At 36.5% G+C, this 27413-nt stretch overlaps 1 protein-coding gene across 1 annotated transcript in view; it reads right to left on the reverse strand.

Annotated features, from left to right (window-relative positions):
• The window catches only part of LOC124971477 (heat shock factor protein 3-like), a 56586-nt gene that overhangs the window by 1058 nt on the left and 28115 nt on the right, over positions 1-27413 (reverse strand). Inside the window, exons 3-11 of the mRNA XM_047535239.1 lie at positions 26901-27028; positions 16368-16492; positions 14644-14719; positions 14422-14483; positions 11499-11583; positions 11163-11296; positions 4690-4911; positions 2508-2607; positions 6-69 (exon numbers count right to left, since the gene is read on the reverse strand). Of these exons, the coding sequence (XP_047391195.1) occupies positions 6-69; positions 2508-2607; positions 4690-4911; positions 11163-11296; positions 11499-11583; positions 14422-14483; positions 14644-14719; positions 16368-16492; positions 26901-27028 (996 nt within the window). The remainder of the gene's footprint in view (positions 1-5; positions 70-2507; positions 2608-4689; positions 4912-11162; positions 11297-11498; positions 11584-14421; positions 14484-14643; positions 14720-16367; positions 16493-26900; positions 27029-27413) is intronic.

Consider the following 27413-nt stretch of genomic DNA (forward strand, 5'->3'; position numbering starts at 1 on the left):
TATACCTTTTTTTCCATTGGCTTCAAGCAGGCTTATCTCTCCTTCTTCACTGTTCATTAAACTTAGAGTCTAGATAGGGAGAGAAAACACTGGAATCTTTGTCCATCAATCATTCTTAGAGATGAAGTTAAATACTTGGTAAAGAAAAGACTATGTCTTGGGACTGAAGTACATGTAGCATACACACTTAGCAAGCATGAGACCATGGGTTCAATCCTCAGCACCCAAAAAAAAAAGCCTATCTCTTGAGAGATAAACAAAATTGAGGGAAAAATGTTTCCATTTATTTTGCCTTTTAAAGGCTTCAGCTTTCTTTACTAACTGCTCTTTAGACAGAAGGGAGAAAATCAATTCATAGTGCAGCAAGAGCCAATTATGCGATGTAGGTCCAGTTGTCACTTAGCTTGAACTAATATTGACCAATATTTATTTGCCCAGACAAAAGCAAATGTGGTAAATATTGGATTTGAACCTGAGTGTTTGAACCTGAATGATGAGATTCATCAAATATGCCTAGTATGTCTGGTAGAAAGAAAAAAAAAAAACACTTCTTTCAAGTCATCTTGACTAAACAATATAACAATAAACAATGCCCTCAGGATGTAGACCTCAGAATGTAGACTTATTGGTCAATGACCAGAAAAAAAGTTTCACCTGGAGATCTTCTGTAGCTAGAGAAAACAGTTATGGGAAAGTACAAGGGTTTTATTTTTGTCCTAAAATAACAACAGCAACAATAAGATTTCACTAAGCTAGGAGAAAGAGGCCTGTAAGTAAACTATTAAAGAAAATTATCTGCTAGGAATTGGGTTTCCTTGCAATTCACAGGAGGTCAAGAAAGAGCTTAATAAAACACAATTTTAACAAACAGATGCCCTTTTCTTTTTTGATTCTATTATAATTCCCAGTCATAATCGTGGTCATTTACTAAATGACTATAACCAATCAAATGCATGATTTCTTATACAGATTAAATTTTGTTACCTATCCAAAAATGCACAGGTTCACCCTTTGTCAAATGTTCTCATTAAAATGCCACCTATAGTCACAAAATTATAGTATAAAAGACAGGGAAGGGTATCCTAGTGTATGAAGTAATGTTTAAGAAAATCAAGCATATGGGTAATGTGATAATGGTAATATCAATCTGGTCATACATGTTTTCTTGCTGACAGTTTCTTAAAATATTTCTTTAGGGTCTGGGGGTATACCTCAGTGATAAAGTGCTTGCCTAGTATGCATCAGTACATTAGTTTGATCCCCAGCACCCAAAAAATATTCCCTTAATTACTTTCCATAGTATCCTTGGCCATAAAAGTCAAATTCTAAAGAAAGTTATTCAGTGTGATAACTAATGTAAAAAAAAAGGCACCTAATTGAACACATAGATCAGTTTTTGATCACATAGATAGGAATAAGATTCCTCTTTATGTAAGTCATAAAGAAAGCAATTGTCAAGGAAAGCAACAGTTCACTTAGAAATACTTGGGTTTTGCTTTTGTTTTATGATAAGGTGTCACTATGTTGTCCAGGCTGGCCTTGAACTCCTAGGCACAAGTGATGCTCTTGCCTTGTTAGCCTCCTGAGTAGCTGGAATGATAGGTGCACATCACTAAACATGGCTTGTCAATTATATCAGTAGCCATTTGCAAATATGTGAACAAAGAAGTTCTACTTCACTATGTGAGTCTCTGGGTATCTTATATATACATGGAAGTAGTAAAATATTGAGAAAATACTAATCTAAACTTAATTAGTCAATATTAAGGCAGAGAAAAAAGTGAGTAGGCAAAGAAAGAATATAGATGGCATGCCTTAAGCCATCCTACTTCATTCTTAACTGTACAGTTTTTCTACCATGGCAATCTTCATCATCAAAAATACAATGTAGGGTCCCAGAAATGGAAGGTATACAAAAAGCAATAAGAAGAGTAGAAAAATGGATCTTACATCTACTTCTGCCATGACATCCATATTGAGTAAAGTTTCAGTTTCGTTTGTCATTAAAGTAGGAAGTTCAGAACTGACTGGCTGAAAAGAAAAGAAGAATGTAATATGAAGTAGGTCCTCTAAATACAACAACTTAAATTCTATACTTTTAGCTTGGGGAAAAATATTTTTGCACAACAGTGAGGTATAACATGACAAGAAGAGGAACTTTGCATGAAACACAAATATTAAAGCATCATAAAATTATATATAAAGGTATACTAATACTTTCACATTGACAATTCTAAAGGGATTGGAACAAGGAAAATCACCACATAATAAAAAATAAATTGTAATATTAGTCTGGGGAAGAGAAATATAACTACTTCAGTTTCTGGTTCAGAAAAACAAAATATAAACACCATGTACACTAAATCAATGGAAAAGTCAAGGTAAGAATTCAAGTATTTTTGAATCCCAGGCCTAATATTATCAGTACAAATTGTCATGTATCATTCTTCTTTTGGAATCATCTATTTAAATACAGCAAAGTCTCAAGAATGAATTGCTAGACTTACCTCACTGACATGACCAGCATCACAGTTCAATTTCTTCCTAGATAGCAAGGACTTAATCTCCACCAGATTTCTTTCAATACACTGCATATACATTTCATCCCTTAAATGAAAAAATAGAGGGGTGGGGAAACAACAGGCTCTGCTTCCAAGCAGGATGAAGATAGATGGAAAAAATGGTAATCTAACTGCCAGGAGACAATCTTTGAGAAAATACCACAAACATAATAAATTGCACAGTTTATGGCAGATCCTTGACTAAGAAACCACAAACTATATGGCATTTTCCAGTTACAGATATTTTATTTCCAGACTATAAAGCCTAATGCTACTCAGAAGATGTCAGTACATAATTCACTGGTTATAACCCAGCCAAATCGGTCTACTTCCAAGTAACATACCAGAGTTTTCAACCTGAAGAGACCTAGAAAAAAAGGATGGAAGAAAAACACACTAGTCTGTTCCCTTGGAAAGCTATGATTCCACAAAAGGGCCTTTTGTGCACTTAGTGCCAAACAGAATAATAAATCACTGTTCCCAATGAAAAAAAAAAGTGAGATGCAAGGCACCATAACAATGTAGCTAGATAATCCAAATGACCTCTAAGGTCTTTCCATTTATGAGATTCTATATACACCAAACTTAGCTTTTGAAATGACTGAATTGCTCCAGTGAACAGCACTCAGCCTGAATCTCATCAATAGAGGAAGTGGGACACATGTCACCAGTTGTCAGTGAGAAAAAAATGTATATTTTGACTTTGCCCTTTGGTATAGTTCTTAATTTTATGGTGCCAGTCATCAGGAAAATCAGGTGTTCTGAGGACCATATATTGTATTATTATCAACTATTACTACTTAGCCTGACTTCAAGAGTCCAAAATGCCACTAAATTCTTAGAGTTTCCTATAACTTTCTCAATCTATTAGAATTTAAATTTCACTTTGACAATTGCCCTATCAGTTCTGAGGACATCCAATGCCCTAAAAGATGTAGATTATTTCATTGTCTAGAGAAGTTTCCTTTGACACAGGTCCAAGGGTCTGCAATGAAGTTTTGGATCAGGCTGAGGAACCTTACAGGGCCCCTCCCCTTCTGGAGTATTATTAGGAAACTATTTATGTGAAAATGTTCACCAAGGCCCACACATGACCTTTGTCATTCTGGGGTTGGATAATAAATGAGGGAAAGTAGCAGGGAATAATACTACATAAAATGGTAAAGCACGTAAACAAACTAATGTAAGCACTGCTGATGAAGGTGAAACTCAGGCTGACATCCCTCCTCCACAAGCCACTCAGGGTTGTCATGGGTAGAGATCTGCTGACAACAGTGCCTCTGTGGCTCCAATTTAGTAGTATTTCTGCTGAAGCACACACAACCTCTTAGTTTCAGGAAATGAAGACATCTTGTTATTTTTTTAGTTCTGTTCCAAGCTGGAGGTTGCATCTTACTTTCAGAGATAATTTTGGATATAAAATAAAGGAAGGATTTTATACATATATTTTATACATTTGTATTTTAACATTTGGCTCTCATTCTCAGAAGACCACAGAGGGCGAAACACCATACATATTACCAAAAAGTGCATCCATAGTATATAAGAAACACAGATAGTATCAGGAGTGGAGGTACCTAAGGGAAATATTTCTTTAATTATATCTTACACCCCTCACCATGATATTATACTTTGGACAAACAGGTAATTTTCTAACCTCAGAAAAAGAACATATGTGTGAAAATCGATATCCAAATTTCCTCAGAAACACAAGTCTTACATCAGTGCTAAGTTCCAGGATAAGGTGTTGATCCTAATTTATTTTTCCCCTTAAAAAGACTGATTCGTTAAGGTTACAAAAATGAGAGTAGACTCAACTCAATATTCAACTGTGTAATCACAGATATAGCAAAGAATTATGCTACTGCTCAGCTAGATTTGGAGGTCACTAGCTATATGCTTAGATTTCCGAGTCCTTATAAATATTCTAAATAATGTTTCTGGGCTTTACAGAAAGGAAAGGGAAAGAGTGGGGGTGGAGATACTCTTCAAAAACTATAAGCTATTGTTATATCCCTGATTTTCCTTAGTTCTATCCAAAGTATTCTCCAGACTATAAAAAATTTTAAAAAATATTTTCCTCAAAAACATGTAAAGGAACCCCTAGGTTAGAGAAGAGATTGTATACCTGTTCATTATAGTGTTACATTGACTGTCTGATTTGTCTTCAGTAAAGATTGAATCATTATCCTCAGGAGAAGACATTGACTCCAAAGAAATATCTTCAGTTTCCGGTCCTAAGTATTCTTCAGTCATTAGTTCTTGAAAATCAGGTATGGATGAACACATATCAATATCCAATGAATCTTCATTCATAAATATATCCTCAGTAGACATTTTAAAGTCCTTTCTGAGACAAGAACATATTAATCAAACATGATGTTAGAGCTCAAATCATAGCATAGCATGTAGCATCTCCATAAGTTATATAATATCAGCAGTTTTGCAATATTTTTATTAAATAATTTAAAATATACCATAAAGCTCTCCTTTCATTTCATTTACATACAATACTATGTCCATGTCAACTTACCAGCCAATTCCATCACCTTAACTTAGTGAAAAAATAGTTATCAACCCAAGAATAGCTATAATAAAAATGGCAGGCAATAACAAGTGAAGGTAAGGGTATATAAAAATAGGATCCTCCACATATTGCTGGTGGAAATACAGAAAGAATGGTATAGCCACATTGGAAAACAGTTTGGAAGTTTATTAAACTTCCAAACATGCTGAGCATGGTGGTTCACACCTGTAAATTCTAGCAACTTGGGAGGCTGAGTTAGGAAAATCACAAGTGCAAGGACAATCTTAGCAGTTTATTGAGGCTCTGAACAACTTAGTGTAACCCTGTTTCAAATTCTAAAAAAATTATAAAGGTTTGGGGACCCAGGCCTATAATCCCAGCAACTTGGGAGGCTGAGGCAGAAGGATTGCAAATTCAAACCCAGCCTCAGCAATTTAGTGAGGCCCTAAGCAACTCAGCAAGATCCTGTCTCTAATAAAATATAAAAAATGGCTAGGGATATGTTTCAGTGGTTAAGCACCTCTAGGTTCAATCCCTGATAGCAAAAAATAAATAAATAAATAAAAGTAATTTTCCATTCAACTCCATTAATTTCCAGCAATGCCATTTTAGGTATCTACCCAAGAGAAATACAAACATAAATATTCTTCTGTGAATGTTAATTATTCATAATAGTCCCTAAATGGAAAATACCCAGTGTCATTTAACTGATGAATAGGTGAGAAAACTGTGGTATACCCATAAAATGGAATATTATTTAACAAGAAAATGAATTGGAATACTAATCATATAATATGAATGAACCTTGAAAACATTTTGCTAAGTGAAATAAGCCAGTCACAATAGACCATTTATACTATCATTCTATTCATATGTAATATCCAAAGTAGTCAAATTGATAGGTAGAAAGTAGGTTAGTAAATGTGCCTGAAAGATTTCATTGGGGTGATAGTTTAACAACTCAGTAAATTCAATATAAATTGAACTGCAAAAATGAAAATGAATAAATTTTATGACAAATTATGTCTCCATAAAACTGTTTAGCAATGCATATATAAATCTCAGCTATATATTCCTGTATAGTAACTATAATACATACAAGTATTCATTTATCATTTAGAGAGGCTGTAAAACATAGCAAATCAGAGCAATGGAATGGCACCAGAATCAGTAGTCACAGCTCACAGTCCAAGTTTCCTTTCTGTTTTGTAAATACTAAACTGTAAATTCACAATTTTGACTTGAAAAGAAGTAGATTGGGACAACTATTTGCTTATCAATAAAGGAGAAAATATAAAAGAAGGTAATGATTCTTGTATTGTTTCTCATATTAACTAACAAATTATATAGGCTTGTGTCAGGGTTCTTCAAAGAAGGATAAAAAAGTTAAACTTCAACAGGTTGATTTTATCATAGGATTTAATGTTTGTTTCTAAGAGAATTAAATTGATAGCTTACCATGATTTTCCATAGTTTTTCTGAAATGATTTTTTAAATTTTTATTTTAATAGACTGTATTTTCATTCATTGTACATAAATGGGGTATAACTTTTCATTTCTATGGTTGTACATGATGTAGATTCACACCATTCATGTAATCATACATATACATAGGGTAATACTGTCTGTCTCATTCTACTATCTTTCCTTCCCTACCCCTCCCACCCCACTTTCCTCTACATCATCCAAAGTTCCTTCATTCTTCTTTTCTCTAGCCCTGCCACCCACATTTATGTATCCTCATCCACTTATCAGAGAAAACATTCAGCCTTTGGTTTTTTTGGGTTTGGCCTATTTCACTTAGCATGATATTCTTCAACTCCATCCATTTATCAGCAAATGCCATAATTTTATTCTTCTTTATGGTTGAGTACTATTCCATTCTGTATATTTACCACAGTTTCTTTATCCATTCATCTATTGAAGGGCATCTAGGTTGGTTCCACAATATAGCTATTGTGAATGGAGCAACTATGAACATTGAGGTGGATGCATCACTGTAATATGCTGATTTTAAATCCTTTGGGTATAAACCGATAAGTGGGATAGCTGGGTCAAATGGTGGGTCCATTCCAAGTTTTTTGAGGAATCTCCATAATGCTTTCCACAGTGGCTGCATCAGTTTGCAACTCCACCAGCAATGTGTGAGTGTGCCCTTTTCCCCACATCCATGTCAACACTTATTATTTCTTGTGTTCTTGATAATAGCCATTCTAATTGAAGTTAGATGAAATCTTAGGGTGGTTTTAATTTGTATTTCTCTAATTACTAGAGATGATGAGCACTTTTTCATATATTTGTTGATCACCTGTATATCTTCTGTGAAGTGTCTTGCCCATTTCCTTAGCCCATTTATTGATTGGGTTCTTTGTATTTTTGGTGTAAAGTTTTTTAAGTTCTTTATAAATTTTGGAAATTAGTGCTCTGTCTGAAGTGCATGTGGAAAAGATTTTCTCCCACTCTGTAATCTCTCTTTTCACATTATTGATTGTTTCCTTTGCTGAGAAAAAGCTTTTTAGTTTGGCACCAAAATAGGTAGACCAATGGTACAGGATAGAAGACACAGAGACAAGCCCACATAAGTACAGTTAGCTCATATGTGACAAAAACTTACAATGGAGAAAAGATAGCCTCTTCAACAAATGGTGCTGGCAAAACTGGAAATCCATTTGCAGTAAAATGAAATTAAATCCCTATTTCTCACCTTGTACAAAACTCAACTCAAAATGGATCAAGGATCTAGGAAACAGACCTGAGACCCTTCACCAAATAGAAGGAAAAGTAGGCCTGAATCTGACATATTTTAAAACACTATCAAGTATCTGTGGTACTTGATACTGAATCTTGATTTTAATTAGCTTCTAAGGTTCTTTATGTACATGTTCAAATATCATTCATCACAATTCTAACATTCAAGATGTCATAAACTCCAAGATCCACTGATTTCTTTCTCTCTTTCTGTCTCTGCTGTCTTTAGGAAAGTTTTTCTGGTATACTGTTTTTAAAGATGTACCTATTGTCAGCACTCTGCACCCTTATGCAACTCTTTATGGGCCAGCAACCAGACAGATGGTTTTCATACTTTTGGATTTAGCAGATAATATCTATGCAAAATTTTAATTCAAGGACTAATTTTCTACATTTTTATCTCCTCTAAAATTGCACACTCCCCATTATCTTGCCCCTTAAGCACCCCACCTGAGACAAATGACTCAGTGTCTTACCTATCTGGATATATTCAGGCTCTAGGATACACTGTTCATATTTGTAATGACCTCCCCCTACAACACTTTATCTCTCCTCAAACATTCTAGACCCTAAGGTTTCCTTTGGATACTTCTGAAAGACATCTCCTAATATTCTGCTGAATGATTTTCCACTTGAAGGCTTCTCCTCTAACAGTCTCCTCGTCAAGTACCCTTTTTCTAGGACCCGCCCTCCTGCACCACACTTAATGATTCTCTATTTGGTCTTTCCTTTTACCCACATAGGCACCACTGAGACTTAGATGTCTAAATAAATAACCCTCTCCAACTGACATCCAAATATCCAGACACATCATTTAAAAGAAGACACACAATAGTCAACAAGTGTATAAAAAATCATCAGGGAAATGCAAGTCAAAACCACAATGAGATATCATCTCACCCCAGTTTTCTAAAAGACATCACCAAAAAGACAAAAAAATGCTGGCAAGGAAGCAGAGAAAAGGAACTCTTATATACCATTGGTGGTTCCATTGATGGGAATGTAAATTAGTGCAGCCACTGTGGAAAACTGTATGAATATTCCTCAAAAAAAAAAAAAAAACTAAAAAACACAATTACTATATGATCCAGCTTGGATATACCATGGCTTGATATATAACCAAAGGAGATAAGACCATCATATCAAAAGGATACTTGCATTTCAGTGTTTTATTGCATCACTATTTACAATAGCTAAAATATGGAATCAATCTAGATACCCATTGGTGGATGAATATATAAAGAAGATGTGGTAGTGCCAGGTGTGGTGGTGTGTGCCTGTAATCCCTGCTACAAGGGAGGCTGAGGCAGGAGGATCACAAGTTTTAGGCCAGTCTCAGAAACAAAGCAAGACCCAATCTCAAAATAAATTTTAAAATACTGTGGATGTAGCTCATGACAGAAGACTTACCTAGCATGTCCCAGACTATGGGTTTCATCTTTAGTACTTTAAACATACAAACACACACACACACACACACACACACACACACACACACGGATGTGGTGTATAAACACAATGAAACATTACTCAACCACAGAAAGGAATGAAATTTTGTCATTTGTGACAACATGGATGAAACTGGAGGCCTTTTTATTAAGGAAAATAGGCCAAATGCAGCAGACAAATACCACATATTCTCGCTTATTTGTGGAACCTAAAGTGTTAATCTTGTAGAAGAATGGAGTGAAATGGTGGTCACCAGAGAAGGGGTGGTGTAACAGAAAGAAGTTAAATAAAGGGTATCAAAACAAAGAGGAAGAACTAGTACAGGTTTTCTAGAGTACAAGTAACTATTGTGAAAACAATCCTTTACTTCAAAACGACTAGAAGGGTACAACCTGATTTGATTATTGCACATTGTATACATGTACTAAATAACTATACTGTAATACATAAATATGTAAAATGATTATGTCTTAATAAAAATAATATTCATGCTGATGGCACATGTCTGGAATCCCAGTCACTTGAGAGGTTGAGCCAGGGAATCACAAGTTCAAGGCTAGCCTCACCAACTTAGCAAAATCTGTTCTCAAAAAATATAATAAAAAGGGATTAGAATGCCTATCTTTGGTAGAGCACTTGCCTAGCACACACACTGGGTTCATTCCCCAGTACTCCACCCTAAAAAAAAAAACAAAAAAACCTCATGTTTAAATTTTTTATTTTCTTTAGCATGTATAGAAAATATCAAATTTGCAGGACAATTTTTTGCCAAATACATATTTCATATTTATTAATTTTATACTATTTTTAATTTATTGTTGTTTTGTAAATAGAATTTTTTTCCACTAGAATCTTTAATTGGCTATTGCTGACATGTAACAATAGTTTGATTATTTATACATATATATTTAGTCAGCTTTTCTGCCATTATGACCAAAAGACCGGAAAAGAACAATTTTAGAGGAGGAAAAGTGTATTTGGTGTTGCCTGTTTCAGAGGTCTCAGTTCATGGAAGGTCAAATCCACAACTCTGGGCCCAAGGTGAGGCAGAACATCATGGTGGAAGGGGTATGGAGGAGGAAAGCAGTTCAGGAAATGACATTCAGGAAGGAGAGAGAGAGCTTTACTCACCAGACGCAAAATATAAACCCTAAAGTCATGTCCCCAGTGACCTATCTCTTCCAGTTACACCCTACCTGCCTTCAGTTACCACCCACTTAATCCCTATCAGTGGATTAATTCTTTTCACTACTGAACCCTTTTTTGGATTCTCTCAAACATGAACTTTTAGATGACATCTCATATCTAAACCATAACAATATATGAATATCTTACATGAAGTAAGTTATATTTTAATATCTTATTTCTTCAAAAATCATTTACTTTACACATATTTTAAAGGGCCAGTTATCATTGCCTTATTCTGTTGTAAAAAAATACATGTCAAACTGTTTTACAAGTATGTTTTGGTAGTCATAGGAAGGCTGGACAAGAATATGGATGGCAGCTGGGTGCAGTGGCATATTCCTATAATCCCAGTGGCTCGGGAAGCTGAGGCAGGAGGATCACAAGTTCAAAGTCAACCATAACTTAGTGAGGCTCTAAGTAACTTAGTGAGATCCTGTCTCAAAATAAAACATTAAAAAATGCTGGGAATGTAGCTCAGTGGTTAAGCACCCTTGGGATCAATGCCCAGATAGCAATTTAACTCTTAAGTAAAAACGCAAATGCATAATGACAGGGCCATCAGTTGTATTATTTTAATAGTTGAAGGAAAACATCATTTGTTCATTTAACAACAAAATATATCCCATGATTTAACATAGCTGTAGACTATGTTATATCATTACCAATACATTACCCACAAGATTGCTTACCCATCATCTCCACTTGCCTGGTCCATACATGAAACTAAAGTTTTAGATTGATCTTTCAAAGTAGGATAGATATTGTCAAGGAGATTTTTGTATTTTTCTTCAACAAGTGTGTAACCATTTTGCAATATCTGCATCTAAACAGGAAGGTTAGAGGAAATGAGAGTTGATGACGTGCCTATATATACATCTGGTCTTTTTCAGATTATATTTGATGTGATTCCCATTGAGAACACTTAACAATGGTATGAGAAATAATAACAGGCACTGGAAATTTAACTGACAGTAAATGCTCTTTTTTTACCCACCCACCACTATCATCTTATTTCAGAATCTTACAGCTTCTTTCTTCTTCTCCTCTGGAATATGGAAATATTGATGAGCACATTTGGAAGCTGAAGCCCCAGATTTAAGTGGTAATGACCTGCAATGAGATTCACATTTCATTGTCATTAGCTATCTTAATGTTGCATGGTCAGCAAAACTGTTATATAGAACCTACATTTTAATCATCTTTTGTCAGAAAGATTCCCAATAGATATAATATTTTAGCAACTTAGCAACAATGTGGGCAAAGAAAAGGACCCACCACATTTAAATGAGAGGCAGTTTAGAAAAAATGGTGACAATTTGGAATATTACCACCGTATGTTAGCTTCCTTCTAAGTGTCTCCATTAATACATCCTAAGAGCTTATTTTTTTTAAGTATACATTGGGTCAGCTAAAACTAAAACAAAGAGCTAAAGGGGAAACCAGACTCTGTGGAGTGATGCCTGATTCCAGAGCTGGGAAAAGCAAAGTATAAATCAAGCCTAGATATCCTATTATGTGAAAAGTAAAAATGCTCAAAGCAACAATATATCAATCAATGGACATATTCTGGAAAAGATTATAATCCTATGAGTAAAATAAGAATCCATGATTCCATATTGATAGAAATAACAAGAAGGAAAAGACCTTCCTTATAAAATGTAAATTAAAAATGTAAAGGAATAATGTAATTAGAATAATCACCACTGTAAAAATAGCTTGTCTGTAATTCCAGTCATTCGGGAAGCTAAGGCAGGAGCATGCCAAGTTCAAGGACAACCTAGGCAGCTTATCAAGACCCTGTTTCTCAACTTAAAATAAAAACAGCCTGGTAGAGGTGGGTGTAGCTCTGTGGTAAATTGTCCCTGGGTTCAGTGCTAAATTTAATGGATACAATTTGAAAAAAGTTTTTATATAAATTCAAAGTATCTCCCTACAAGTTACTAAGTGGAAATAGCAATTTAAGACTAAAGAAACTGGGGGAACATTTGAATTCAAATGATTAAAGCTTACATAACTGATAATGACAAAAACGGACATCAGTTCTCTCTGACAGTGATATACCAAGAACGCAGAATCACTTCTCGGGATTACTGTCAAAAAACATAATTGGATTCTACCTATGACACCAGAAAAAAACCAAAATGAGAAGCATTCTACAAAATGTACTGGCCTGTACTCCTCAAAAATGTTGAAGTCCACCAGGCATGGTGGTGCATACCTATAACCCCCGTGACTCGGGAGGCTGAGGCAGGAGGATCATAAGTTTAAGACCAGCCTCAGCAAATTAGCAAGACCCTGTCTTAAAATAAAAAGAATTGGGGATATAGTTCTGTGGTAAAGCACCCCTGGGTTCAATCCCCAGTAAAAGAAAAAATAAAAACCCTCCCAAAGCAAATAAAAACAAAAAAAATCATTATTCTTAGGAAATACACATGAAATAGTTAGAACTAATGGACATTATATCTTGAATTTACTTTCAAAAGGTTCAAAGCAAAGTATGTCTATTTGTGTCCTTGTGTATAAGGAGAGGGAAGGAGAGACAATAAATGATAATACAAAATGTTAAGTTGGAGAATCTCATAAATTTTCTATCCATTTTGATTGTATCAAAATTAAAGGTTATCAAAAATTTTTGAAGTGTGAAGGAGGGCCCTTTCAAATATAAGGCAAAACTCTGCAGTCAATGACTCCCACTACCTAGGTTTGAAATACAGCTCCACCATGTATTAACTAGGTGACTTTAGATAAAGTAGTTGAATTTGTCATGACTTAATTCTCATATCTGTGAAATGGGGATAATATTAGAGCCCATACACTAGAATTTTTGAAAGAGTTAATTGAGATATTCTATGTAAGGCACATAGCACACTCTAAATACCCAATAAACATCAGCTATTATCTACTGGTTCAACATAAAGCTTAGTGAAATCTGAGGAATCAAGCTAATGACATAAAACCTCAGATACAACTAGCTGGCACATCACAAGGGAATATTTTACGATTATATACTCTGTCTTATAAGGACTTACACAAAAATCCTACAATTTTAGGTTGCAAAAGACCAGTTAAGCTGGGGCTGGGTGTGGTGACACACATCTGTAATTCCAGTGGCTTGGGAGGCTGAGGCCAGAGGGTTAAGAGTTCAAAGCCAACCTTAGCAAAAATGAGACACTAAGCAACACAGTGAGACCCTGTCTCTAAATAAATATAAAATAGGGCTGGAGATGTGGCTTAGTGGTTAAGGGCCCCTGAGTTCAATTCCCAGTTACCCACTACCCAAAAGAAAAAGGTGAGTTGGGAACTCCTGATCATACCAGAAATCAGAGGTAAAATGGATTTGCTCTTTATGGCAGGATAATCCCTTATGTGAAGAACCTCTATGCAAGTTCCATGACTCCTTAACAAAGTAGAGTTGAGGAGTACTTTCCAATCTATTCCAAAAGAATCCCGGGAGAAAAGTTAAGAAGGGATTCTGAAGCTAGTGGTATAGGTCAATGGTAGAGCATGTGATTAGCATGCATGAGACTCTGAGTTTGATTCCCAGCACCAAATACATACATACATAATAAAATTAACATTCTTATTTAAAAGTATAGAAAGGATCCAATTCCATATGGCTCCTTAGAGCTTACTACAAGACTCAGAATAACTAGTATTTAGTAGGCCTACCTTATTCTCAAAAAGAAGACAGAAATAATCAACCTAAAACCAAGATCCAGCAACTATGATATACCTATCATATCATGCAATGGCAAGTTAGTCTGTTATCAAGTATGAAAACAAAAGGCAAACAAGATATGTTTGGCTTTTGTTGGTAGGTATTTTTTTATCCTGATGTTACACACACAACTTGTACATGCTAAATTCTCTGATGTAAAAAAATTAATAAGACGCGAATACAAAGAGGCCATCTGTAACCAAGTAAACAGTTGGAGTCAATAAATTCACCTTTTTCTATCTTTGTTTACCATGTAGTTTCCACCTATCAAATTCAACATAAACTGGAGAATCTGAAAAAAATCATAGAGTATATTTAATTAGGACAACATCTTTAATATTTGAGGAAATCAATATGTAAAGAGGAAGGTAGAGATTCCACTAAGCCCAATTACAAATTAATATTTTAGTTATGATTTAATTAATCTTTACTTTAAAAGATTGAACTGATACCTGTGTTAAAAGCTGCTGTTGCTTGCAGTACTTCTGTCTTAGGTCTGTCACTTCAAGCCAAAGTGCTGCATATTCCCTGCAACATAAACAGATTCATAAAGTGAAGCAGGACAGAAGTATTTCTGTAGAATTTTGAATATATATCAAATAATACTTTGAGTTGACTGAGTCAATAGTATTCAAAATGTTCTTCATGAAGATTGCCCCCCCCATTATCCTGCCTGAATAGTTCAGGCTTAAATTTTAACACTTTTCAATCTTTGTCAGTGAATTAGTTCACACAGATACCACACTCATTTTTCCTTTTCATGTGTGGGTCTGGGGACCAAGCTCAGAAACTTGAACATGTTAGTCACCTGCTCTACCACTGACCTACACCTCTACACTACACACTAAATTTTTTGAGAGCAAAAAATTTAATACTCCTCTAGACAGGAGAATCTGAGAATCATTGCAAATCCAGATATTTCTAATGTAAATTCATTACTAACAATCACAGAACTAGGAGTAGAAAAATACTTCATAAAAGGCTGAAAGAACAGATCAAAATGTAGGGTGGTGGATTTATGCCAAAATAACACATCTATACTTTCACTGAATGGTATGACAAGACACTTTGTATCAGATTAAGAGACTAAATTTCCTATACAGAATGAGTTTTAAATGTGATCTGATATAATCCAAATTCCACAATGGGAAAGTATCACAAATTTTTGGCCAGAAGAAACCTCAGAAGACCATCTAGGTCACTGTTGCCCAATATTTTCTGGTCTGTTTTACCTATAAAACAAGCCAGAACCCATTCGAGCATCATCAACCACATGATGTATCTGTATGTTATGGTTAACATTTAACAACAGGCTGATATCCAGAATTAATATGAAGGGTTGGCTCATGGTCAATGTCAATGAAAATCTGGCTTATATTCAATGTTGATGGAAAGCAAGAAAACTACTTCCATTCTCCTAACTCCCTCTTTCTTTTCTCCCTTGCTGAATGTGAAAAGTTTAATTTACTAACTCAATTAAAAAAGATTGAATCATGAAATTGAAGGCACATTTGCACTTCATTGAAAGATTTGGATAGGAGCTCAAGTTTAATTTGAATACTGATGAATATTTGCTAGAAAATATTCATATACATCTCCTGTAAGAAAAAAAATAGGTCATAATTTTTTAACAGGTATTAATTATTTTGTGAATGTTTAGCTGTTTAAATTTTGCCTTTGAAAACTATTTTCTGAACAAAGACCCTAAGGATAGAATCACTGCATGCTATATTTTGCATGCAGTAGCTCCTCAGAAAGTATTGAAATAGATCTTATTCATTTCACAGAAAAAATTTTAAAAATAGTCCAAGGAAAGATTCAGCAAGGGATTTAGGTCAGTTTACTTAAATACAAAACCCATATATTTTTCTGTTTTCTACTGTCAAATGAAAACTGCTATCTGCTATACTACTCATACCTGCACAGTCGTTTTGGATGGTGATAGTTTTATTTTTGAGTTATACAGTGGTCTTCTACTCAGCCAGAATTACATGATCTTAGTCACTGGCACATTAGCAGTAGTCCAAACACTAAAGCATTTGATTCAGTGCTGTGGTTTAACTTGAAAGTAACTTCATTAAAGTGCCATGGAAAACAAGAGTTCAGTTTCTCAACTCAGAAGCAATCAACCTTTAAACCTTGGAAACAGACGTTGGAAATATTGATAAACACCCACTTTTTCAGTTCTGCAAATTTGGCATCCATGTTGCTCTGCTTGTCTCTCATATCCTGCACTTCAGTCATCATTCTCTGCAACTCATCAGGGTAGATTTTGACATTCTCAATTTTCATTGTTGGCACCTATAATGAAAATAGAGTACAGTCGGACTGGTTAGAAATTTCACATACCATCAACTCTCCATTATGGGTACAAATGGAAGGGAAAAGAGGTATGATTAATCTAAAACAGTAAACTAAATTCTATAAATGTGACTTTATTATAGAACTAAGCAAACTATGCCTCATATTACAGTTATTACGTACATTATCATCTCTCCCACTATTTGAAAGATAGTCTCCCACTATCCTTCTCACCAATACCCAGAACAATACCTTACACATAGTAGACTTGCAATGTTTCCTAAATTCAGCATATATTTTGAGTAAAATTTACATACTAACAACAGTACAAATATGGGTAAGTCATAGTTTCTAGCCCTAAAGAATTGAAAAAAATCCCATAGGGAGAACAAAGTATATATTATAGCAAAACAGAAAATCTTAAAGACTATTATATGTGACTGTGAAACACAGGGAAGTATATTAATTTGCATATGTACCCTCATAAATACATTTCATTATATTTAGATTTTAGCTCTGACCCTCATGAGTTCCTGTTGGGAGCTATTATAAGCAGTGATGAAGAGGGGATTTATCTTATGAATAACCTACAATGTGGTTAATTCTCAGAAACATCCAAGGTAGACTACAGATTAATTTTATAGGCCTGCTGGGATAAGAGCATACTGCAGTAGGTATTTTATGAAATGAAGCACCATGCTAAGCAGGTTTTACAATTTAATGCAGAATAATGTCTATAATAACAATGTTGTAATTATTTCCACAGGTGGTGACTGAACAGGCTTTAATGATTTAGATCTCTGCTGTCTGAGTACACCCATAAGGTGCATTATTACCAAAATTTTTGTAGATCTTTAAAAAGTCTCACGCATTCAGAAATCAGTATATGCACAATAAAAGTTTTTAATCAAACATTCAACACGAATAAGAGAAATATCAAAATAAAACTTAAACAGAATAAAGAAATACATTATGTTATCAATTTCTATAAACTGAATCTTTTTTTTTTAATTTTTTATTTTTTTACATTTACATAGGGTAATGATGTTTATTTTATTTTTCCCCTCCCCCCACCCCTCCCACCCCTCTTTTCCCTCTACACAGTCCTTCTTTCCTTCATTCTTGCCGCTCTCCTTAGCCTAACTCTAAACCTAACCCTAAACCTAATGCTAGCCCCTCCCACCCCCCATTATATGTCCCCATCCGCTTATCAGCGAGATCATTCGTCCTTTAGTTTTTTGAGATTGGCTTATCTGACTTAGCATGATATTCTCCAATTTCGACCATTTGCCTACAAACGCCATAAATTTATCATTCTTCATTGCGGAGTAATATTCCATTGTATAAATATGCCACAGTTTCTTTATCCATTCATCAACTGAAGGGCATCTAGGTTGGTTCCACAATCTGGCTATGGTGAATTGAGCAGCAATGAACATTGATGTGGCTGTATCTCTGTAGTATGCTGATTTTAAGTCCTTTGGGTATAGGCCAAGGAGTGGGATAGCTGGGTCAAATGGTGTTTCCATTCCAAGCTTTCTGAGGAATCTCCACACTGCTTTCCAGAGTGGCTGCACTAATTTGCAACCCCACCAGCAATGTATGAGTGTTCCTTTTTCACCACATCCTCGCCAACACCTATTGTTGCTTGTATTCTTGATAATCGCCATTCTAATTGGGGTGAGATGAAATCTTAGGGTAGTTTTGATTTGCATTTCCCTTATTAAGAGGGATGTTGAACATTTTTTCATATATCTGTTGATTACTTGTACATCTTCTTCTGTGAAGTGTCTGTTCATTTCCTTAGCCCATTTGTTGATTGGATTATTTGTATTCTTCGTGTAGAGTTTTTTGAGTTCTTTATAGATTCTGGAAATTAGCGCTCTATCTGAGGTATGGTTGGCAAAGATATTCTCCCACTCTGTAGGCTCTCTCTTCACATTTCTGATAGTTTCCTTTGCTGAGAGAAAGCTTTTAAGTTTGAATCTATCCCAGTTGTTGATTCTTGCTTTTATTTCTTGTGCTATGGGAGTCCTGTTAAGGAAATCTGATCCTGAGCCAACAAGTTGAAGATTTGGACCTACTTTTTCTTCTATAAGATGCAGGATCTCTGGTCTGATTCCGAGGTCCTTGATCCATTTTGAGTTGAGTTTTGTGTACGGTGAGAGATAGGGGTTTAATTTCATTCTATTGCATATGGTTTTCCAGTTTTCCCAGCACCATTTGTTGAAGAGGCTATCTTTTCTCCATTGCATATTGTTGGAACCTTTGTCTAATATGAGAAAATTGTATTTATTTGGGTTTGTGTCCATGTCCTCTATTCTGTACCATTGATCTACCTGTCTCTTTTGGTACCAATACCATGCCGTTTTTGTTACTATTGCTTTGTAGTAGAGTTGAAGTTCTGGTATTGCAATACCCCCTGCTTCGCTCTTGCTACTGAGGATTGCTTTAGCTCTTCTAGGTTTTTTATTCTTCCAGATGAATTTCATAATTGCTTGCTCTATTTCTGCAAGGTACATCATTGGGATTTTAACTGGAATTGCATTGAATCTGTATAGCACTTTAGGTAGTATAGCCATTTTGACGATATTAATTCTGCCTATCCAGGAACATGGGAGATCTTTCCATCTTCTAAGGTTTTCTTTAATTTCTTTCTTTAGTGTTCTGTAGTTCTCATTGTAGAGGTCTTTCACCTCTTTTGTGAGATTGATTCCCAAGTATTTTATTTTTTTCTTGGCTATTGTGAATGGGGTAGTTTTCCTAATTTCTCTTTCTGAAGATTCATCACTTATGTATAAAAATGCATTGGATTTATGAGCATTGATCTTGTAACCTGCTACTTTACTGAATTCACTTATGAGTTCTAAAAGTTTTCTGGTGGAATTTCCAGGTTCCTCTAAATATATAATCATGTCATCAGCGAACAGGGATAGTTTGAGTTCTTCTTTTCCTATTTGTATCCCTTTAATTTCTTTGGTTTGTCTGATTGCTCTGGCTAGAGTCTCAAGGACGATGTTGAATAGAAGCGGTGAAAGAGGGCATCCCTGCCTTGTTCCAGTTTTTAGGGGGAACGCTTTCAGTTTTTCACCATTTAGAATGATATTAGCCATGGGCTTAGCGTAGATGGCCTTTATAATGTTTAGGAATGTTCCCACTACCCCAATTTTTTCTAGTGTTTTGAGCATGAAGGGATGCTGTATTTTATCAAATGCTTTTTCTGCATCTATTGAAATAGTCATGTGATTCTTAACTTTAAGTCTGTTGATATGGTGAATGACATTTATTGATTTCCGAATGTTGAACCAACCTTGCATCCCTGGGATAAAACCCACTTGATCGTGGTGCACTATCTTTTTAATATATATTTGTATGCGATTTGCTAAAATTTTGTTGAGAATTTTTGCATCGATATTCATTAAGGATATTGGTCTGAAATTTTCTTTCCTCGATGTGTCTCTGTCTGGTTTAGGTATCAGGGTGATATTGGCTTCATAGAACGAGTTTGGTAGGGTTCCCTCCTCTTCTATTTCATGGAATAGTTTGAGAAGTATTGGAATGAGCTCTTCTTTAAAGGTTTTGTAGAACTCGGCTGAGAACCCATCTGGTCCTGGACTTTTCTTTGTTGGTAGGCTTTTGATGACCTCTTCTATTTCATTGCTTGAAATTGGTTTATTTAAGTTGTGTATGTCCTCCTCGTTCAGTTTAGGTAGTTCATATGTCTCTAGAAATTTGTTGATGTCTTCGAGGTTTTCTGTTTTGTTGGAGTATAGATTTTTGAAATAGCTTCTAATTATGTTTTGTATTTCACTCATGTCTGTTGTGATGTTTCCTTGTTCATTCCGAATTTTAGTAATTTGAGTTTTCTCCCTCTTTCTCTTTGTTAGTGTGGCTAAGGGTTTATCAATTTTATTTATTTTTTCAAAGAACCAACTATTTATTTTGTTAATTTTTCCAATTGTTTCTTTTGTTTCGATTTCGTTGATTTCGGCTCTGATTTTAACTATTTCCTGTCTTCTACTACTTTTGGTATTGGTCTGCTCTTCTTTTTCTAGTGCTTTGAGCTGTAGTGTTAAGTCGTTTATTTGTTGATTTCTACTTCTTTTTTTGAATGCACCCCATGAAATAAATCTTCCTCTAAGTACTGCTTTCATAGTGTCCCAGAGATTTTGATATGATGTGTCTTTGTTCTCGTTTACTTCTAAGAATTTTTTTATTTCCCTCCTGATGTCTTCTGTTATCCATTCATCATATAATAGTGTATTATTTAGTCTCCAGGTATTGGAGAAGTTTCTGTTTTTTATTCTGTCATTTATTTCTAATTTCAATCCATTATGATCTGATAGAGTACAAGGTAGTATCTCTATCTTCTTGTATTTGCTAACAGTAGCTTTGTGGTATAAAATATGGTCTATTTTAGAGAAGGATCCATGTGCTGCTGAGAAGAAAGTGTATTCGTTCTTTGTTGGATGGTATATTCTATATATGTCTGTTAAGTCTAAATTGCTGATTGTGTTGTTGAGATCTATAGTTTCTTTATTCAATTTTTGTTTGGACGATCTATCCAGTGGTGAGAGAGGTGTGTTAAAATCGCCTAGTATTATTGTGTTGTGGTCTATTTGATTTCTGGAATTGAGAAGGATTTGTTTGATGTACGTGGATGAGCCAATGTTCGGGGCATAGATATTTATGATTGTTATGTCTTGCTGATTTATGCTTCCCTTAAGCAGCATGTAATGTCCTTCTTTATCCCTTCTGATTAGTTTTGGTTTGAAGTCCACATTATCTGAGATGAGGATGGATACTCCAGCTTTTTTGCTGTGTCCGTGTGCATGGTATGTTTTTCCCCATCCTTTCACCTTTAGTCTATGGGTGTCTCTTTCTATGAGGTGAGTCTCTTGCAGGCAGCATGTTGTTGGATTTTTCTTCTTAATCCAATCTGCCAGTCTGTGTCTTTTGATTGATGAATTCAGGCCATTAACATTCAGGGTTATTATTGTGATATGATTTGTATTCCCAGTCAATTGACTCATATTTGTTTTTGACATGATTTGGTTTATCCTTTATTTGGCTATTCCTTTAGGCTAGCGCCTCCTGTTGCTGATTTGCATCGTTGTTTTTCATCTCTTCCTCATGGAATATTTTGCTGAGAATGTTCTGTAATGCTGGCTTTCTTTTTGTAAATTCCTTTAGCTTTGGTTTATCATGGAAGGATCTTATTTCATCGTCAAATTTGAAGGTAAGTTTTGCTGGGTATAAGATTCTTGGTTGGCATCCGTTTTCTTTCAGGGCTTGGTATATGTTGTTCCAGGCCCTTCTAGCTTTTAGGGTCTGGATTGAAAAATCTGCTGATATTCTTATTGGTTTCCCTCTGAATGTAATTTGATTCTTTTCTCTCGCGGCCTTTAAAATTCTGTCTTTATTTTGTATGTTAGGTATTTTCATAATAATGTGCCTTGGTGTGGGTCTGTTGTAATTTTGTATGTTTGGAGTTCTATAAGCCTCTTGTACTTGGTTTTCCATTTCATTCTTCAGATTTGGGAAATTTTCTGTTATTTTTTCATTGAATAGATTGTTCATTCCTTTGGTTTGTTTCTCTAAGCCTTCCTCAATCCCAATAATTCTTAAATTTGGCCTGTTCATGATATCCCATAATTCTTGTAGATTCTGTTCATGATTTCTTACCATCTTTTCTGTTTGGCCAACTTTGCTTTCAAGATTAAATAATTTGTCTTCAATGTCTGAGGTTCTGTCTTCCAGGTGTTCTATCCTATTGGTTATGCTTTCTATGGAGTTTTTAACTTGGTTTATTGTTTCCTTCATTTCAAGTATTTCAGTTTGTTTTTTTTTCAGTATCTCTAACTCTTTATTGAAATGATCTCTTGCTTCCCGTATTTGGTCTTTTAACTGTTGATTGGTGCGATCATTTAATGCCTGCATTTGCTCTTTCATCTCTTCTTTCAATGCCTGCATTTGCTCTTTCATCTCCTCATTAGCTTCCCTGATCGTTTTAATTACGTACATTCTGAACTCCCTTTCTGACATTTCTTCTGCTGTGCTGTCATTGGGTTTTATTGATGTAGTATCTAGGTTTGTTTGGGACATTTTCTTCCCTTGTTTTCTCATATTGGTCAGTCGTCAGTGGGACCCTGAGATATTGCAGTTTTCCGCTACTGGCTTATAATGTCCCGGTAGATTTCCAATGTATCACCTCCCAGCCTTCAGTAGCCTGATGTCTTGGAGGAATCTGATAAAGCAGCTCATCCGAAGAAAACTGCCCCTAGCCCCCTACTGGTTCCACGGTTTGGAACTGGCTCTGTGCGGAAATGCTCTCACTGTGGTCCTGCACCGTGCAGCTGGCCGTGTGGGAGGAGCCCACTGCCGGAGTGTGGAAGGCTACCTTGGGAAGACTCTAGCTGCCCTGCCTGGCTCCAATAAGCCACCTCTATCTGGGCCTGCCACCCGGGCCGAGCTTTACCCAGTGGGCAGACTCACCTGTGACTCTATTTCAGTCCGAGTCTCTCAATGTCTCCCCTTCTTAACTCCTGGGTTCTGGAGCGACTTGGGGTGCAGTCTCCCTCTAGGCCGCCATCTTGGATCGCCCCGTGAAGAGAGCCTGCAGCCGGAGTGGGCAGAGCCGCCTGAAGAGGTCTCTGGCTGCCCTGCCCTAATCCCAGAGGCTGCTTGCTGATCGCGGCTCTCCGCTGGTTCGTTGCCGGAGTACGCTGCGCTGCAGTGGCTCCAGGACTCGGAGCTTGTTCTGGTCAGAAAGGCTCTCACTAGCGGGCCAGTTCCGTTCCGAGAACCTGGAGAAGCTGGCTGTGTGGGCATGGCCCAAAGTGCGCAGGGCTGCCTGTGAATGACTCTAGCTGCCCTGCCCGGCTCCGATAAGCCACCTCTATCTGGGCCTGCCACCCGGGCCGAGCTTTACCCAGTGGGCAGACTCACCCGTGGCTCTATTTCAGTCCGAGTCTCTCAATGCCTCCCCTTCTTAACTCCAGGGTTCTGGAGCGACTGGGGGTGCAGTCTCCCTCTAGGCCGCCATCTTGGATCGCCCCGTGAAGAGAGCCTGCAGCCGGAGTGGGCAGAGCCGCCTGAAGAGGTCTCTGGCTGCCCTGCCCTAATCCCAGAGGCTGTTTGCGGATCGCGGCTCTCCGCTGGTTCGTTGCCGGAGTACGCTGCGCTGCAGGGGCTCCGGGACTCGGAGCTTGTTCTGGTCAGAAAGGCTCTCACTAGCGGGCCAGTTCCGTTCCGTGAACCTGGAGAAGCTGGCTGTGTGGGCAGGGCCCACCGCCGGAGTGCGCAGGGCTGCCTGTGGATGACCCTAGCTGCCCTGCCCGGCTCCGATAAGCCACCTCTATCTGGGCCTGCCACCCGGGCCGAGCTTTACCCAGTGGGCAGACTCACCCGTGGCTCTATTTCAGTCCGAGTCTCTCAATGCCTCCCCTTCTTAACTCCAGGGTTCTGGAGCGACTGGGGGTGCAGTCTCCCTCTAGGCCGCCATCTTGGATCGCCCCGTGAAGAGAGCCTGCAGCCAGAGTGGGCAGAGCCACCTGAAGAGGTCTATAAACTGAATCTTGATATCATGCTACCACTATGAGTAAGACTGGCTTGTAGCAAACAAGAAACTAGAGATTCTAGGACCATTAAGATGAAACTGTGGAATTCTGAACAAAAGCTTCCAATGTATTTTTACCTGCTGTAAAGTTGTCTGAGGACTAAGCTATCTATCAAAGATCCCTAATGTAAATTTAACAGATCAGGACAGTGGTATGGTGGCACATACCCATAATCCCAGTGACTCAGGAGGCTGAGGCAGGAGGACCACAAGTCTGAGGTCAGCCTCAGTAATTTAGAAAGGCCGTAAGCAGCTTAGTGAGACCCTGTCTCAAAATAAAAATGGCTGGGGATGTTGCTCAAAGGTAAAGAGCTCCTGGTTCAATCCCCAGTACCAAAAAATGTTTAAAAATTAAAAATTAAATAATAAATTTTAAAAAATCAGGAGAGAAGGTTAGATATCTAAACACAAAAACAGATGGCTATCTAGGAAAAGCAGCATGCAATAAATGGCAAATGAGTAGCACAGATATTAAATTTTATCAAGATTCAGAAAAAAAGTGCAATTATATTTGGAGTGAAACATCTGTTTTCATTCTGTAATAAATAAAGAAATTGCCTGTCACCTGTGTAGGACATAACTTGGTCATCTCCACTATGGAGTGTATGTATCATTTCCCAAATATTCACTAAACTAATGAACTCAAAAGCTAACGAGTATACACAGTACTAGAAAAACACATTTGAAGTTTTTTGCTTCCATAAGAAATTAAAACAAGCCGGTTATGGTGGTACACTCTGTAATTCCAGTGGCTCGGGAGGCTGAAGCAGGAGGACCGAGTTCAAAGCCAGCCTCAGCAACTTAGCAAGGCCCTAAGCAGCTCGCAGCTCAGTGAGACCCTGTCTCTAAATAAAATATAAAAAAGGGCTGGGGATGTGGCTCAGTGGATAAGTGCCCCTGGGTTCAATCCCCGGTATCAAAAAAAAAAAAAAAAAAGAAAGAAAAGAAAAAAGAAATTAGCCTAGTGTACATGAGGCCCTGAAACCCAGCACCACAAAAATAAACAAACTAAAAAAACAACATTGGTCAGTTCATATGTCTAAATATTACTCTTAATGAGACCAAAAAGAAGTGCTTGGTAGACTCAGGGATATCTGCAAATGACTCCTTTTTCAATGGATGGGATACTGATTCATCTTTTTTATTTTATTTTTTTTATTACAGCAAATTGAACCCAGGAGTACTATACCACTGACCCATATTCCCAGTCTTTTTTATTTTTTTATTTTGAGACATGGTCTCACTAAGTTGCTCAGGGCCTCACTAAAAGGCTGGGGCTGCTCTTGAATTTTCGATCTTCCTGACTCAGGCTTGTAAGATGTTGGGATTATAGCAAGTGCCACAGTGCCCAGCTGGTTCATCTTAATTTAGCTTTGTCCTTCATTCTTCTACCTCACATAATTGGAAGGTCATTCCAAGGTCAGCACATCTAAGATGAAGACTGTGTTGCTTTGCTATTATGAAAAAAGTGCTATGAACAAAATTTGGTCCATTTCAGTGGTTCCTTAGTCTCTCTTAAAATGTTTTTGAAACCCAAAGAGATTTTGTTTATATGGTTTATAATGTCAATGTTTACCACATCAGAATTCAAAATTGTTAAAATTTTAAATATTTATTCATTTCTTCAAAAGTTACAATAAAGCTGGGCACAATGGTGCACACCCATAATCCCAGCAGCTTGGGAAGCTGAGACAGGAGGATCACAAGTTCAAGGCCAGCCTCAGTAAGTCAACAAGGCTCTAAGCAACTTAGTGAGATCCTGTCTCAAAAAAAAAAAAAAAAAAGATAGGGGGCTGGGGAGGTAGCTCAGTGGTAAAGTGCCCCTGGGTTAAATCCTTAGTACAGAAAAAAGGTTACAATAATATGCATATTACATATTAACATTAGAGTAATGATGCAATCAAACATCATGCATCCTTGGGGATATTCCACTGTACTTATGAAAGAATAAAGAGTAAAAAAAGCTAATAATGTCTTGGTATTATTATGAAAATAGTTTCAATCTCACAGGTCTCCCAAAAATGTCTCAAAACAGCTAGCAGCCAGGCAGGGTGGTATATGCCTGTAATCCCAGTGGCTCGAAAGGCTGACAGGAGGATCTCAAGTTCAAAGCCAGCCTCAGCAACACCGAATCACTAAGCAACTCAGTGAGACTCTGTCTCTAAATGAAATACAAAATAGAGCTGGGGATGTGGCTCAATGGTTGAGTGGTCAAGTTCAATCCCTGGTACCCCAGCCCCCAAGAAAAAGAGAGCTAGGGTATTTGCAGATCATGTATTGAGAAATACTAATCTAAGTGTTAATACAAATCTTCCTGGTTATGTTTTTGGTCTTAAACTTCCAGCACACTGATGTCATTTATACATAAGGTTCATGCAAAGTATCAACACAGACATGTCATGAGTACAAAACTGTGCTACTATTCTGCCTTGATTTATAAGTAGCTCTGAGAGTGAGTAGGCAAGTTCAGCAGTTATCTTGTTCATTAGGAAAAATATAAAAATGGTTGTTACTTTATAACTTATCCCAGTCTCTTCTGCTTCTGTGGCAAAAAGATAAAATGGCAATAAAATATACCATGGGAAGGATAATAGTAAGTCTTTAGATACATTGATATCTAAATGTCATCTTTCTAGAGAACTAGAAAAAGTACGTAACAAATGAATTTCCAATTGCCAAATTCCAGTAACTTGACCTTTAAGACTTAGAAAAACTAAAATATTTAGATTAAGGAAAAACTATCTACTGCCCAAAATGCTACAGAAAAGTTTGTGGCAACAGTACCCCTACCTTGCGCTTGATGTTTTCTAGAAGGCTGGATCCTCCCTTTCTGAAGAATGGATGTTGAAATTCCATAGATACTGTCTTCCCTTGTATAACCTTTCCATTCTCCAATGCAAGCACCTTTCGGAAACCATCTAGTGAAACAAAAACAACAACAACAACAAAAAATATCAACAATTTTAAAACAAAGGTAATAGAATAAATTCTGAAAGGCGAGTTAGGGTCACTAGAATAAATAAGAAATAATGCAAAATATTTCACTGGACAACACACTAAATAAGTGCACTATAATAGCCTAATTTCAAACTTGAGAAGTGAAATCTCAATAGCTTATTTTACTTTGTTTAAATGAAAATATAAATGATTCTAGAATACTAGTGGGAATATATAGAAGATCTATCTATAATTCAAGACCCATATTAAGCAATAGCTTCAAATTTTTGCAATATCCCTTATATGCTGAGATGTCTTATTATCTCAAGGATAACAGTAGGAACAAAATTAAGAGATTTGTTTCAT

Source organism: Sciurus carolinensis, chromosome X, assembly GCF_902686445.1.
Source record: "Sciurus carolinensis chromosome X, mSciCar1.2, whole genome shotgun sequence".
NCBI lineage: Eukaryota > Metazoa > Chordata > Mammalia > Rodentia > Sciuridae > Sciurus > Sciurus carolinensis.